Here is a 17,008-nt window from a genome sequence, read left to right as displayed (position 1 = left end):
CCGAATGTCAGGAGTTTGGCAATCTCCTCTTTTTCATGGAAGAGATTTGCCATTTTACAAGGATCAAAGCAGTGGCCGACAAATTTCATTTCCTGGGGTGAAAGGGGTGATGTCGGGTGGGGTTTCCTCTAAATGTCATTAGTTTTGTAAATACATTGGACACGCAAAAAAAAAAAAAGAATATTAAATTTCTGCATCATACTGGAACAGGGAGCGCAGAGGAGGGAGAGGGCTTCCAAATGATGGCAACATTTTACTCTCCCAGAGAAAGGCACACGGCTGCAACCTGTAAATGCTTGAAAGGATGGATGTCAATAAGAGTGGAAAACAATTCTGTCCAAAACACAAGAAACTAGAACGGCACTCGGCATTCGGTGAGAGCATACCTCGGCCAGGTTGAACAGTTGACGTTTCGTACAGAGTTGGAAGTTGACCCTAAAGAGTTGGACGATCTCAGCACTGTTCTGGATTTGAAACCATCTTCCAAATTATATGAAGCAACCATACAGTCGTGGCCAAAAATATTGGCACCCTTGCACTTTTTTCAAATACTAGGGCATGCCCGTACTATATATAAGCTAGGACGTGCCCGTACGTGGGTGCCCGTTCCTTGCAAAAAAAAAAAAACTGCAAAAAAAAAACAATGGTTTGGTCCATTCGCAACGACCACAGAACCCCCCCCCCCCTCTATTTACATGAATGGTTTGGTCCATTCGCAAAGCCAAAGCGAACGACCACAGAACCCCCCCCCTCTATTTACATGAATGGTTTGGTCCATTCGCAAAGCCAAAGCGAACGACCACAGAACCCCCCCCCCCCTCTATTTACATGAATGGTTTGGTCCATTCGCAACGGCAAAGCGAACGGCGAACGGCTAAATCGCCATAGCTCGGTAAGTACTTGTCCGATTAATTTCAAACCTTGAAAAGGCACATCCTCGGGTCCCCAGCAATATACCTGGCAAGTTTCAAGTATATCGGACCGGTAGTTGTCGAGAAACAGCGGTCACAGACAAACGTACAGACGTACAAACGTACAGAGATTACTGGAATTATAGATAGATTGCACAATTTCTTCCAGAAAATTGTTGAAACAAGCGTTACGCCTAGGTCCCCCGTCGGGGAAGTGCTGTGAGTTGACAAAGTGGAAGACGCAGAAAACATGCTATGATATGATATTTCGCTCACAAGGTTCAGACATACATGGTGGCTGCCATCTTGGATTTTGACGTGGCGACCCAATTTTCAATTGGGTTCTTCCTTATGCCTAGATACACCCACACACCAGATTAGAAGTTGGTGCTTCGCTTATTTTTCAAGATATTCTGCTCACAATGTTCAGACATACATGGCATCAGACATACATGGCGGCGGCCAGGCCATCTGGGATTTTGACGTGGGTTGCACCCACACACCAAATTCGAATGCGGTCCTTCGCTTACGCACGCACGCACACCCGCACCCACGGACGGACGGACACATGGACGGAGGGGAAAACCATAGTCCCCCTTTCGTGGGGAAAATTAAAAAGTATTTTTGGTATCCACATATGTATTTCTTTGGTTTGCAGTGGAAGAAAACAAAAAAAAACTGAAAAATTTACTAAAGCTTAGCTTATTCCTCACAGAAATCCTAAAATAGCCCGGACAATATTATCACAATATTATCGGCACCTTTTATAAGTTGTTAGAAATAATTAGATTTCAAGCAGGTGATTCTCCTTTACTTTGGAAATGAACTCACCTGTGGTGAGTTGCAGGTGCCTGCAATATAAAAATCACTCATTCAACCAGTTTGAATAGAGAAAAGGAGTCATTGGTGCTGTTTTGTGTCACTGTGTTCCGCAATGAGCATAAAGAAAAGAAAGAAAACCAGAGAATTGTCCGAGGTCAGACACAAGATTGTAGCCAAGCATGGATAATCTCAAGGCTACAAGTCCATCTCAAGAGACCTTGGTGTTCCTGTGTCCACCGTACGCAATGTTATCAGAAAGTTTAAGGGCCATGACACTGCAGCCAACCTCCCTGGACATGGCCGCAAGAGAAAACTTGATCGAAGATTGCAGCGAAAGATTGTTCGAATGGTGGAGAAAGCACCTCGATAAACTGCCAACCAGATTCAAGCTGACCTTCAGACACAAGGTATGACAGTTTCAACTCGCACCATCCGTCACCAACTCAATGAAAGGGGGTTCTATGGTAGGAGTCCAAGGAGTGAGAAAGATACATAAGAAAGCCCAACTGGAGTTTGTCAAAACACACCTGAACAAGCCAAAATACTTTTGGGAGAATGTCCTGTGGACAGATGAGACCAAATTATATCTTTTTGGTAAAGCACATCATCTCTATGTTTACAGAAAACAAAATGAAGCCTTCAAAGAAAAGAACACCTTCCCTACATTCAAACATGGAGGAGGTTCAGTGATGTTTTGGGGTTGCTGTGCTGCCTCTGGCATTGGGTGCCTTGAATGTGTGCATGGCATCATGAAATCAGGAGATTACCAAGGGATTTTGGAGTGCAATGTTCAACCCAGTGTCAGAAAGCTGGGTCTCCGTTAAAGGTCATGGGTCTTGCAGTTGGACAATGACCCCAAACACACTTCAAAAAGCACCCAGGAATGGTTCAAGACAAAACGCTAGACTGTTCTGAAGTGGCCAGCAATGAGTCCAGACCTGAATCCCATTGAACACCTGTGGGGAGATCTGAAAACAGCAGTTGGTGGAAGGCACCTTTCAAATCTGGGAGAACTGGAACAGTTTCCCCAAGAAGAGTGGGCCAAACTGCCAGTAACGAGGTGTAGGAAGCTCATTCATGGCTATAGGAAGCGCTTGACTGCAGTTTTTTTTGTCCAAAGGCTGTGTGTGCTACCAAATATTAAGTCTCGGGTGTCAATAATTTTGTCAATGCCATTTCTTTTTATTTTCTGATTTAAAAGGATATATTGAGTTCTGAATCAAAAACAAAGGTTCTGTAATATTAACAGTGGAATAAAGAATTGTGGAGACCAAATACTTTTGTCAATTTCAACTTATTTTTCGAGAAAAATTATGAATTATTTGAAAAATATGCATGGGTGCCATTATTTTTGGCCATGACTGTAGGATGGCGTCCTATGAAGAGCACATAAGTCATCTTCAACTGAAAGGATAACACAAAGCACTGCATTCAATCCAAGTGCTGAAAGACAATTAATTGGTGCGTACGACTCAATCTGAGAATGCAATTATTCTCGTGATTCACTCTGCTAGAAAAGTTTTCCACAGAAACAGCATGACCATTCCTGCATTCGCAAAGATTTTCGCTCTTGCAATTGCAGGGGACATCAACTTGGTGCCCCTCCCTGCGCATATGCGCACACGCACTCGATGGTTAGAAATGGTAAGGTCACACGAACTCCTACGCTGCACACCGCCATTACTCAATGTTTGTATACAGCAGTCAGCGTCAGATGGACTGCGTTACCTCTCATTGTTACTGACAAAGAACATGAGCCGGGTCTGAGTGTATGCACGTGTGTACATGTAGCGGACAAAAAAAATGGAAACACCTGGGTAAATGAGGAACACCAAGCAACGGCTTCCACACAGGTGTGACCCATGTGTTAATTAGACAAATAACATCCCAGCATGATTAGGGTCATGTATAAAAATGCTGCACAGGCCTGGTAGCCTATAATTATGGCGAGCGTGGCTGCAAGAGGAGACCCCGCCAATGCCCCCCTCCTCCCCCATCCATAGAGCACGGGTGGTCGCCCAATGGTTTGATGAGCATGACACTGATGTTATCCTTATGTAATGGCCTTCTCAGTCACCATATCCATTTCTGAACCCAATGTAGCATTTATGGGATTTCTGTAATGATGCCTGAGACAGTTTTCCACCTCCATCAAACAGGTGTAAGTTGATTGATTTTCTCCTGGAAGAATGGTGCCGCATCCCTCCCGCAAATGTAGGTGGCGGCACGTGAGAGTACAGAGGGCGAATGGGGAATAACTAAAATTTCTGGTCAACCAAAAAGGTCAGCCCATTGAAACTGAAATAATTTGCTATCGAGTATAATGAGGGTAAGGGGAGGGAGGCAGGGGGTATCAAGGACATTCCTATGAAAGAACAACTTGGGGTCTTGTAATATTCAAGTAATCCCATCTCTCCTCCTGGTCCTCTTTTTCTTTTGGCTTCTCCCACTCTTTACTTGGGAGGGCGTCACCAAAATGCCCTTCTCCATCTCCTGGCAGTCGCCCATTTTTCTTCGAATCCCACAACTTCGAAATCTTTCGCCGCCACATCCTTCCATCTGGTATTCGGCTTTCCTCTTCTTCCTGGCAGCCCCATCTCCATCACTCGACTCACCACATACTCTTTCTCTCTCTCTCCTCATCAAATGATCAAACCAATCTCTTCTTGGCTACTTTCTTCGATACTTCCACAATCTTCACTCACCCCCTAATATACTGGTTTCTAATCTTCTTTCTCGTCACTTCACACGTCCATCTGAGCATCCGCATCTCATTTGTATACATTTTCTGTTCCTCTTTCTTTGATGTTGTCCAACTTTCCGCACTAAAAACAACACCGGTCTCATAACTGTCTTGTAAATTCTTCCTCAGTTTGAGCGATAATTTTTCGATCACACAACACTCCACAGCATTTCCTCAAATTATTCCAACCAGAACGAATCCATTGCTTAATTTCCATTCCCATATTTCCATCTTCTGCCACCACTGACCCCAGATACCTGAAGCTACTCACTTTCCCGAGATATTCACCCGTAATATTTACACCTCCACCCAATCCTCTTCACTCTGCTCAAACTAACACTGTTTTTTTCCATTGAGCTGCGGATGAAAGCCTTGTACGTGGTGAGGAGCTCAGGTGTGCCGAGGAAGGACCTCGCACGACGGAGAATGCCCAGTCGGCGACTGGCTTTGGAGGCCAGATTTGAAATGTGGTTTTCCCAGGAAAGATCATGGCAGATTGTGAGACCAAAAAGCTTGAGTGACAGAACTTCTTGGAGAAGATTGTTGAGAAAGTAGATGGGAGGGTTGTCCAGATGGTGTTTCCTAGAGACATAGTGAGTGTGAGATTGAGATTATGTGAGGCATATCACCTGACTGATTTCATCCTCTTTCACTACAGTTGCATCATCCACATCCATCATTGTAGACATTCCCCAAAAAATTGTTAATCTATCCCTAGCAGCTGCTATTCTAAAGATGTCTTTTTATCCCTCTTTTAATATCAAGACTTTCCTATATTTCTCCCAAGGCCAGGAATTCTTCTCAAGCAATCACTGGTTACATTCCTTTTTGGATTGTTCTTCATCTTCTTCAAGCCTGTCTGCTTCCATTTCTTTAATAGTACTTCATTACTTGCAAAATCGAAGATTTTTCAAGTATATTGGTCGGTTGTGTTTGTGGTTCTGTCTGTCTGTTTGTTTGTTTGTCACGGGCCTACAGGTCACAATTTTCAACCGATCTTCACGAAACTTCACCAAGTGGTAGAGTTGGTCAAAAGCAAGAAGCCTATTGTTTTTGGGGTCAATAGGTCAAAATAGGCCAAAGGTCACCAAATTTGCTAAATTTCTAAAATCCTCAATTTTCATCCGATTGACTTGAAATTTGAAGACCACTTGCATATCTGATCACTGAATTCAACCACCAAGTATGTTTGAGGTCAACATAGGCCAAATTTCTAAAATCCTCAATTTTCATCCAATTGACTTGAAATTTGAAGAGGACTTGCATATCTGGTCACTGAATTCAACCACCAAGTATTCTTGAGGTCAACATTGGCCAAAAGGTCAACATAGGCCAAATTTCTAAAATCCTCAATTTTCATCCAATAGACATGAAATTTGAAGAGGACTTGCAGATCTGGTCACTGAATTCAACCATGTATTATAATTTAGGTAAACACAGGCCAAAAGGTCAACATAGGCCAAATTTCTAAAATCACCAATTTTCATTTGATTGACTTGAACTTCTAAGAGGATTTATATATATGGTCACTGAATTCAACCACCATCTATTTTTGAGGTCAACATACACCAAATTTTTAATATCCTCAATTTTCATCCGATTGACTTGAAAATTGAACAGCATTTGCACATTGAGTCACTAAATAGGGAAACTAATTATTTTTGAGGTCAAAAGATCAAAGGTCAACTCAAAGTCAACCTTCCTAAATCATCATTTTTCATCTGAAAAATCGTCACTTTTCATCCTGTTGATCCGAGCTTTGATCAAGATTGTAAATTTTAATCTTCATGAAATGGACAATTTGCTGTATCATTGGAAAACTTTTTTTGGGTGGGGGGGGGGGGGGGGGGCGCGGGTTTTGCAAGTATCGTGCTACGCATGACGTCTTCTTGTTTGTTTGTCACCGGCCTACAGGTCACAATTTTCAACCGATCTTCACGAAACTTCACCAAATGGTAGAGTTGGTCAAAAGCAAGAAGCCTATTGTTTTTGGGGTCAATAGGCCAAAAGGTCACCAACTTTGCTAAATGTCTAAAATCCTCAATTTTCATCCAATAGACATGAAATTTGAAGAGGACTTGCAGATCTGGTCACTGAATTCAACCATGTATTATAATTTAGGTAAACACAGGCCAAAAGGTCAACATAGGCCAAATTTCTAAAATCACCAATTTTCATTTGATTGACTTGAACTTCTAAGAGGATTTATATATATGGTCACTGAATTCAACCACCATCTATTTTTGAGGTCAACATAGGCCAAAAGGTCAACATAGGCCAAATTTTTAATATCCTCAATTTTCATCCGATCGACTTGAAAATTGAACAGCATTTGCACATTGAGTCGCTAAATAGGGAAACTAACTATATTTGAGGTCAAAAGGTCAAAGGTCAACTCAAGGTCAACCTTCCAAAATCATTTTTCATCTGAAAAATCGTCACTTTTCATCCTGTTGACCTGAGCTTTGATCAAGATTGTAAATTTTAATCTTCATGAAATGGACAATGTGCTGTATCAATGGAAAACTTTTGGGGGGGGGGGGAGGGGGGGGAGGGTGGATTTTGCAAGTATCGTGCTCCGCATGACGTCTTCTTGTTTTTGTATTTTTATTCCACCACCAAGTTTCTTTTCCAGCCTTCCTCCTCCCTGATGATCTTCTACTCACACCTGTACTCCTGATTAAACTTCCAAAATCCAGGCCGACTGCAAATACATCTTTTACGCCTCACCTCTCCTGTATACAGAACAACATCCTGAGGGTGGCTGTTCTACCTCACTCTTCCCTCCAGGTATTCAAGCAAGCAGTGCACCATCATCTCTCGTCATCCTCATTTCTGGCCCATGATCTTTATTTACCCCCATTAACCTTAAACTGGTGTTGCCCTGGGTAAACCCTGGTGTTGGGTTAGCGGCTAGGGTGCCGGCTTAGGATCCAAGGATCCTGGGTTCGAATCCCAGTCGATTGCTGAATTAACACCAGGGGGGTTGACTCAGCCTGTCATCCTTCCGAGGTCGGCTAATTGAGTACCAGTTCACTGGTAATTCCCTGTTTGTCGTTAAAGGCGGCAAAAAGGGTTGGCGTCAGGAAGGGCATCCGGCCGTAAAACATTGCTTCAAAAAGGGGACCGAAAAACCACAACAACCACGGTTCTCGAAAAAGGCCAACCCCCGCTTTGCGGGGAAAAATGGCCTCTAAAGGTGGTTTTTTATAACCTTAAACTCATCTGATTTGTTAATTTCCTTCATTTTTACCCATGGTCAGATCTACCTTGCTGTTCTACGAACCTGAATACAATAAAGAAAAATTACATAAAGAAAATAACGATCGCGAGCAGCTGTTATTGGAAAAATTTCAAAAGCAAACACGATGCTAATGCCTTTAATAATAACGCATTTGCGGGAGGGGTTATAAGAGTTGGGGGGAAATTTGGGAATGGGGGATAAAATGATGATTGCCCGTATAATATGAACAGTAACAATTATCCACCCAGGAGTCACATAGTTTGATAAAGCAAAAACTCACAAAGCATATCACGTGTCGGATATATGACATTTATTCTCACAGCAACTACCGTGTAAAACAAGTTTCAAAAGCATAGACCAAAACTGGGCTTAGAGTAGAGGTGCATCTACAATTCGTACACCCACAGGAATATGAACTACAGATGTGTGTTGGACTAATTATACAATGTGATTTAGGTATTTTGCCCAAAGGAAAGAGGAAGGGGTTTGGGGGAATGGTGTGAGATATAATTGCAAAAACCTTTTTGGGTGTTTCTACAAGCCTACTAAAGATTTTGGAGTCAAACCATCAATTAGAGGCAAGGTGAGAGCTTTGGAGGATGTTCGTAAAGGAGAGTTGAATGGGTGTGGGAGAAGAAAAAAAAATATACAACCACACCAGCCTCATGGACTAGCATAGATTCCAGCAAAAGCAACGCGATCATGTCAGTGTAAACTGCCAAATGCCGAGACGCTGGCACGTGACGAGCACGTGGCTGGCATGGCATTCGCTGAGGGGTAAAACAAGATGCGCTGAGCATATTAAACCGAGGGGATGGATCGCGCAAATGGCACACTATGCCTAGATTGCCAGAAATAATTTTTCAGCGTTATTAACTATATAATTAACCCTTTCAAAAACTTTGGCCTGAAAAAAATAAAATAAAACCCTACAGTATTATGTAAAGCACCGAGGCACTCATGACGTTTCAAACTATTCATAAATAAACTGCCCTACCATGGCATTCAAACCCATATCGTGTGTCAAAAAAAGAAAAAAAAAACTATTCGTTTCTGCTAATAGAGAAATCACAAAGGAAAAAGTGAGAGCAATCACTTCTCATCCGTTTTCAGTTTGGCTCCACCTGAAAAAAAAAAAGTGTATATTAAAAACATACATGCACATTAGAATATCAAGTATCTCAATGTTGTTGTTGTTGATGGTGAAAATAATGAATGGCCCTATGCTCACTTCAAATCCCATGGCTGAGAAATGTCCTTTAAAAGACATCAAATGTAAATTCTAGTGACGAAGTCAGTTGCAAAAGCCAATAAGTATCTCTCAATGTGGATGGCAGAGCGATATTGATGTTCTCAACAGTACAAAGTGAGAGAAAGCTGCAGGTTGCCTACCTTCTCCACCTCCAATCTCGTCCACAGAAGACTCTTGATGTGCATCAGCAGTTTTGTCCTGCTGGCTCTCCTCCGCTCCATTCATCATTTTTTCGCTCATCGGACCTGCATGAAACAGAGCAAAACAAAAATGCTCAGCCTCATGTTGCAGGACACAGACTCACACCAGGAAACGACTCGTAGATTGCAATGACGTTTCAAGGTTGATTTTTTTTGCCAACGGGGTAAGCAGTGTGTACATACGCAAGGGTTAATAAAGGATTGCAACCGATGATCGTTTGGTCCTTTGGAGGCGGCAGTTATTTTGTCGGGTGAGTTCATCATTTCAAACAAGTGTTACGCCTAGGTCCCCCGTCGGTGAAGTGATGCGAGTTGACAAAGTGGAAGACGCAAGGCGGCCATCTTGGATTTTGACTTGGCGATCCAATTTTCAATCGCCTTCTCCCTTATGCATAGATACACCCACACACCAGATTATAAGTTGGTACTTTGCTTATTTTTCAAGATATTCCGCTCACAAGGTTCAGACATACATGGCGGCGTCCATCTTGGATTTTGACGTGGCGACCCAATTTTCAATAGGGTTCTTCCTTATGCCTAGATACACCCACACACCAGATTAGAAGTTGGTACTTCGCTTATTTTTCAAGATATTTCGCTCACAAGGTTCAGACATTATATGGTGGCGGCCATCTTGGATTTTGACATGGCGACCGAATTTTCAATAGCGTTCTTCCTTATGCCGAGATACACCCACACACCAAATTAGAAGTTGGTAATTCGCTTATTTTTCAAGATATCCATCTCACAAGGTTCAGACATACATGGCGGCGGCCATCTTGGATTTTGACATGGCGACCCAATTTTCAATGGCGTTCTTCCTTGTGCCGAGATACACCCAAACACCAGATTAGAAGTTGGTACTTCGCTTATTTATCAAGATATTTCGCTCACAAGGTTCAGACATATATATGGTGGCGGCCATCTTGAATTTTGACGTGGCGACCCAATTTACAATAGCGTTCTTCCTTATGCCGAGATACACCCACACACCCAGATTAGAAGTTGGTACGTGCCTTATTTTTCAAGATATTCATCTCACAAGGTTCAGACATACATGGCGGCGGCCATCTTGGATTTTGACGTGGCGACCCAATTTACAATAGCGTTCTTCCTTATGCCGAGATACACCCACACACCAAATTAGAAGTTGGTACGTGCCTTATTTTTCAAGATATTCATCTCACAAGGTTCAGACATACATGGCGGCGGCCATCTTGGATTTTGACGTGGCGACCCAATTTTAAACAGCGTTCTTCCTTGTGCCTAGATACACCCACACACCAGATTAGAAGTTGGTACTTCGCTTATTTTTCAAGATATTCCGCTCACAAGGTTCAGACATATATATGGTGGCGGCCATCTTGGATTTTGACGTGGCGACCCAATTTTCAATAGCGTTCTTCCTTATGCCTAGATACACCCACACACCAGATTAGAAGTTGGTACTTCGCTTATTTTTCAAGATATTCAGCTCATAAGGTTCAGACATACATGGCATCAGACATACATGGCGGCGGCCATCTTGGATTTTGACGTGGGTTGCACCCACACACCAAATTCGAATGCGGTCCTTCGCTTACGCATGCACGCACGCACGGACGGACGGATGGACGGACGGACACACGGACGGAGGGGAAAACCATAGTCCCCGTTTCGCTCCGCGGTGCGATGGACAAAAAAGGCATCCGTAGTCAGATTGAGATCCTGAACGAGTCAAAACGACCACAGTACCCTGTCACCAGCGCCGACCGACGCTGCAAACCAGTCAAAGCATTCAGGGTGTCATGTAACGCTGCAATAGACAGGCACGTGGTACACTAGCCGACAACCATTCGGAGCACAAGAACCATTCATTATGCATCAGCACGGACTTGGTGAAGTGCACCACAGTCGTGGTGGCGGATTACACTGCCAGCTAAAAGCCAAATCAAAACCATCTGGCGGGTTTTGGGGGCTAACCACCTCAGAATGTTGATCTGCAGCATAGCATGCTAACACCGCAGCACCTTCGTTCACACACGTCGAAAAATTAACCTTACGGACTGAGCCTTCGACATAATATTTTTATCATCACCTTGGGACCCAAAGATTACAAGAACATTCCCCTCCATTCTTTTTTGTTATTACAATATATGTGCAACCTTCGACTGGATTATCCAGGAACGAGACAAGTGTTTGTCCTGTTTCTTCCTTTCCAACAATCGCAATCGCACACCCTTCCTGAGCTCATAATCTTCAAATTTCGAATCGAGGTACTTTGGTCCAATACACGTAATAAACCTTTTTTCATTTTGTCGATCTCGGACCCTGTTCTGATTTAAAGGGTCAGAGGTGAAACACTAACAATCACACATTTTTCCTTGCCATTCCCTTTCATTTGAGTCGATAGAGATTAAAGTTGGCACTAAGGTGTTTCCAAACCATGCCTCGAGGGTGCAGAGATAAATTTTGGATTAGAGTCGTTTTCGGGATTACCTTTGGTGAAAGGTCAAAATTGGTCGCAAAATTAAGGTTTTCGGCTTGCTATGCCTCAGCATTTAGACCAATCCAGACAAGATCAACGATACCTTACCACAGACCCTACAGACTATATAAAGTAGGTATACATTGGTCTGGCATCATCTTTTTAATTCTACAGGGATCAAAGAAGATGGAGATGGGGGCAGAAAGACATTGTATTCACTTGTAAATGTCCTATTCGAGTTTAAGTCTGTGTTGTCTTGCAAGGAGTGAGAGGTGGGGTAACAAGAGGAAGAAATGGCTGTTCATGACAAGTTGCCATTGGATGTTTTGTAATGCCACACTGAGATGCGGTTTAAGGCACATGTAAACACAACTCAAGTCACATCATAAAGCATACATCAACAATGCAATATTTTAAAATTTAATATTCACATCCCACACACGATGCTACACCTATACACACATCCCTACTCTGGCCAGCAATGTTCAAGCACCCACGCGCCGGGCGGACAGCCATGCAGATGGTTTGCATTACAATGGGATTGTGTGGAAATGGGCACCTTCCCGGCGGCCAATATCACAACAGCTCATCAGCTCCACTTTGACACACCAACGTGTATAGCAAAACCATGCAACGTACAGATGTACGAGCAGCACAGAAGTACTGCGTTTAGAACGGTAGTTTTCTTTATCAACTTGCTTCCATAATAAGTAAATTTAAAAAAAATTCAATTTGAGAAATTGATGCAATGGCTGTCAATGTAATGGCATCCTTTGACAAAAAAGCCACACATGGCTCCACTCCCCAACATCAGCAAAGGCTGATTTATGAGCATGCATGCACTACTGCAAAACCAGACCAGATTCGCTGTCGATCGGTGATGGCTCTTCCTTGTCCGTGGGCTGCTCGGATTCCTGCAAGTCCTGGCTCTCCATCTCCACATCGCTGCTGCAGGCCTCGCGTCTCTCCTCTGCAGAGTCAACATCATCATCTGCTGGAAGGAGACACCCTCTCATCAGAAACAAGACTTTTAATTGCACAGAAGCTCTTCCTGAGTAAAAGCACACAGAGCGATACGGAACCCAAATAGAGTTCAATGTTTATCCAGTGCAACTGTGATTACGGAAGCTTCAGTAAAGGCCAGACAAGCAAAAAGGAGTGGGCAATCCAGAAAAAGCCAAAAAATAAAAAATAAATAAAAAGGAATGATGACTTAATCATACGTTGCAAGAAATATGAATAATGTTAACCCCTTCAGTGGCAATTTCACTGACATTCCAATGCTTGCATTTCCATAAATAAAGAGCACATTTATCAATAAGAAAAGAAAAATCGCACTCATGTCTGAAGGAAGCAGTTCAGTTAGGCATTTTAATAGAAAATAGGCGAAGCCGAGAAACAAATGAAACACATAAAAATTAAACACGGTGGGATAGAAAGGTTCTTCTTCTTCATTATTGAAGGAAGGACGGACATAGCCAAATATTGAAGCGGCTTCACCAGTTAGGAAAAAAAATTTTTTACTCTGCATATTCACACCTTGGTAGGTAGGCATTGGGAAGAGCGCATATCTCAGCCATGCTGAACAGTTTACGTTTTGTGCGGCATTAATAGGCCGGATATACATCCAGATCTTCACCAAAATCGATTCCATTCGTCCTTGTCATACACACATCCACCAACCTGTCCACCAAGTACCAGTCGAATCTGTCCACAGCTTTATGACATATCCTGCTCATAGACAGACAAACAGGGGTGAAAACGTAATTATTCAGTGGTGGACGCACATGCCTGCAGACACCATAGTTAAAAAAAAATAAAAAAATAAAAATAATATATATATATATATATAATATATATATATATATATATATATATATATACAGACTTGGCATTTAATATGGAATATATTTTTTGTGGGGGTGAACTTACTTTTCAAGTTGACTTAGAACCAAAAGTTCATTGGAATTATGTTGAAATTATTTTAGATTTTGTTAATGTGACCTTTTAAAGAAACAAAAACCACATTTGACATTTCGAAGCAAATAAATTGATCCTTGAAAGTGATGTAAACTGATATTGAACTCAATTCACGGACAGTACTGTGTTAAACTTCTGTACGTTTTCCAGAAGTATTTCTTTATTTTGCACATTAGCCCAAATTTTTTTTAACAAATATAAAAGTTAAATTACAACTGGGATTACGGACAGTAAAATTACAGTTCAGTACGTCGTGTAACCCCCACGAGCATTCAGGGGAGCACGTACACGTTGAGGCATGCTGTTCACGAGATTTGCCAAGGTTTGGACAGGAATCGCTTGCCATGCAGTGACAATAGCCTGCTGCAATTCACGCACAGAGGTCGGCTGCTGGTCCAAGTGGTCGATTTGACGCGTTAATTCTGCCCACAAGTTCTCTATCGGATTCATATCCGGGGACATGGCAGGCCACTCCATATGCTCTACACCATGGTCAGCAAGAAAGTGTTGGATCATGCGAGCATGATGAGGCCATGCATTGTCATCTTGGAAGACAAAGTTTCCTCGAAAGGCTACACGAGCAAATGGAAGCAATGTTTCTTCCAGAATGGCCCTGTACTTGAGAACTGGTTCAGGTTTCCATTCAGAACAACCAAGTCAGTTTTGCCCCCTGCATGAAAAGCAGCCCAAACGGTCACCCCACCACCTCCAGCTTGGACTTTTGGCACTATACAATCTTCGTTGAAGGCTTCATGCACTTGTCTGCACACTCGGACATGGCCATCTTGACGATAGACCAGAAATCTAGACTCGTCACTGAAGATCACGTGATTCCAGTGTCCTGGCTGCCATTGACGGTGCTCTCTGGCCCACTGCAATCGGCGCTGGCGGTGTTGTCTTGTCAGGCGTGGCTTTCTCAGGGGACGCCTGGCACGATAGCCTGCTTGAACCAGTCGTTGGTTGACTAGCCTTCTGGATACAGGCACATTTGTCAGTTGCTGCCACTAAGCCCTAAGCCGATTAGCTGACTTGGTACGGCCATTGCGGACTAACCGGTGCAGCTGGCGATCATCCCTCCTTGTGGTTCTGCGGGGATGTCCTGGCCTCGATATTGGAGGAGGGACACCCCTCTGAGCATTTCGTTTCGGGATCTTTGACACCTGACCTTGAGTGATGTCATACTGCTGAGCAATAGCACACCGTTTCATGCCGGAATTTCATAAAGCCATCACTTCATGACAAACAGCATTGTCGAGTTGACGGACCATCTCCAAAGGAAGCGGCAATAACTTTTGTAGACGTGCAGCAGTTGTTTTCCACTAATACAGAACGCAACAACCCTTTTCTACCCGATTGTGAAGCCAATCGTCAAATGTACCTGTCCGTACATTTTGTCACGCCACCTGTGATATAATCCTGTTATTGACTTCTTGCTGCGACAGACAATCAGTGACATGGTTCTTTTAACAAAGAAATCACCAAAGCGTAAAAGAAACTCACCAGATTGATATTCTGAGTTCAGAGAGGAAGCCCAAGTCAAGAAAAAAAAAATTCCATATTAAATGCCAAGTCTGTAGATATATATAATATATATAAATATATATAATATAATATATATATATATATATATATATATATATATATATATATATATATATATATATGTATATATATATATATGTATATATATATATATATATATGTATATATACAGTGGAACCTTGACTTACGAGTGCACCAACTTACGAGTTTTCCGAGATACGAGCCGTCGCTCGGGCGGTTTATTGCTTTGAGATGCGAGCCGAGATCTGAGTTACGAGCTTACGTCACCCGCCACCAGGTGGGTTCCGGTCACGTGGTTATCTTGCCGTGCAAGCAGCCCTGCCGTATATAGCTGCTGCTTTGTTTTCGCATTTTGGTTATTTTGGAGCTTACGTCACCCGCCACCAGGTGGGTTCCGGTCACGTGGTTATCTTGCCGTGCAAGCAGCTCTGCCGTATATAGCTGCTGCTTTGTTTTCGCATTTTGGTTATTTTGGAGCTTACGTCACCCGCCACCAGGTGGGTTCCGGTCACGTGGTTATCTTGCCGTGCAAGCAGCTCTGCCGTATATAGCTGCTGCTTTGTTTTCGCATTTTGGTTATTTTGGAAAATTTCTTAGTTTTAACCATGGGTTCTAAGAAATTGAGTGCCAAGGGCAGTACTGAGAAGAAGAAGAGGATGATGTGCTTGGATATAAAACACGCAATCGTCGAAAAACATGAGCGAGGTGTGCGTGTTGTCGACTTGGTGAGGCGGATGTGAAGGCAGCTGAAGATTTTATTATAACTTTTGCCGAACTGATAGAAGCCGAACGATACATCCCCCAGCAAATCTTCAACTGTGACGAGACAGGGCTCTTCTGGAAAAAGATGCCGAGGAGGACGTATATAACGGCAGAGGAGAAGAGCATGCCAGGCCACAACTTGTTCAGAGTGCCGGCGATAGCTCGCCTTCTCTTTGTGGAAAACACGGTGAGATCCTTAACATCCAACAACTAATGGGACGCAAACGGGGCGCCCAGTTTAGCGGTACACACATTGATGAATCACCCTGCCTGTGATTCACCCATGACAGGTTATAGCTGGGTCGGGATTCAAACCCAGGCTGGACAGTTTAGAGTCAAGTGTGCGTACCTCCAGTCCAGGCCATCCTGCCAACTTGTATGCTGCATACAGGTGAAATATAAAGCGCGAGATATTTTTATATATACTGTATATTTAAAAAAAAATTGGTGTGGTTTTTGGCGGGCTGGAACGGATTAATAGCATTTCAATGCATTTTAATGGGGAAATTTAATTTGAGAAACGAGCAAATTGAGTTACGAGCTCGGTCACAGAACGAATTAAACTCGTAAGTCAAGGTTCCACTGTATATATAATATATAATATATATATACATATATATACATATATATATATATATATATATATATATATATATATATATATATATATATATATATATATATATATATATATATATATATATATATATATATATATATATATCTACAGGGTGAATCAAAAGTAGCGCCCGCGCCCGATTTTGTTTTTTCGGCTGTCAGATTCTTTCTGGGATGTTATGTTGTTAATAATTGTCTTGCAGATTATTAATTTTCTTAATTTCTTTATTTTTGTTTTTGTTTTGCAGGTTATTGCTGAGAGTTTGGAAAGTTACTGAAGTTGCACCAAATTGAACCATGAATTACCTTTCAATGAATCAACGCATTGCGGCCGCGAAACATTACCACAAATGTAATGAACAACCAACGATGGCGGCATGCCGTTTGGCACAGGAATTCGATATTAACCCACCCCAGGGAAGAAACATACGATTGATTGTCGAGAA

At 42.5% G+C, this 17,008-nt stretch overlaps 1 protein-coding gene across 7 annotated transcripts in view; it reads right to left on the bottom strand.

Annotated features, from left to right (window-relative positions):
* Window positions 1-8,017: 8,017 nt before the first annotated feature.
* MACROD1 (mono-ADP ribosylhydrolase 1) overlaps window positions 8,018-17,008 on the bottom strand; it is a 193,258-nt gene continuing 184,267 nt past the window's right edge. For 4 of the 7 annotated variants that reach the window (XM_068115276.2, XM_068115274.2, XM_068115277.2 and 1 more), the window contains 3 exons: window positions 12,499-12,633; window positions 9,113-9,217; window positions 8,018-8,844 (listed from right to left, as the gene is read on the bottom strand). In XM_068115276.2, the coding sequence (XP_067971377.1) occupies window positions 8,813-8,844; window positions 9,113-9,217; window positions 12,499-12,633 (272 nt within the window). In that variant the 3' untranslated portion in view covers window positions 8,018-8,812. The remainder of the gene's footprint in view (window positions 8,845-9,112; window positions 9,218-12,498; window positions 12,634-17,008) is intronic. The other 3 variants (XM_068115275.2, XM_078779261.1, XM_078779260.1) reach the window with 1 other exon arrangement.

Source organism: Myxine glutinosa, chromosome 5, assembly GCF_964187855.1.
Source record: "Myxine glutinosa chromosome 5, kmMyxGlut1.1, whole genome shotgun sequence".
Classification (NCBI taxonomy): domain Eukaryota; kingdom Metazoa; phylum Chordata; class Myxini; order Myxiniformes; family Myxinidae; genus Myxine; species Myxine glutinosa.
This window is presented reverse-complemented; position numbering and strand designations above follow the sequence as displayed.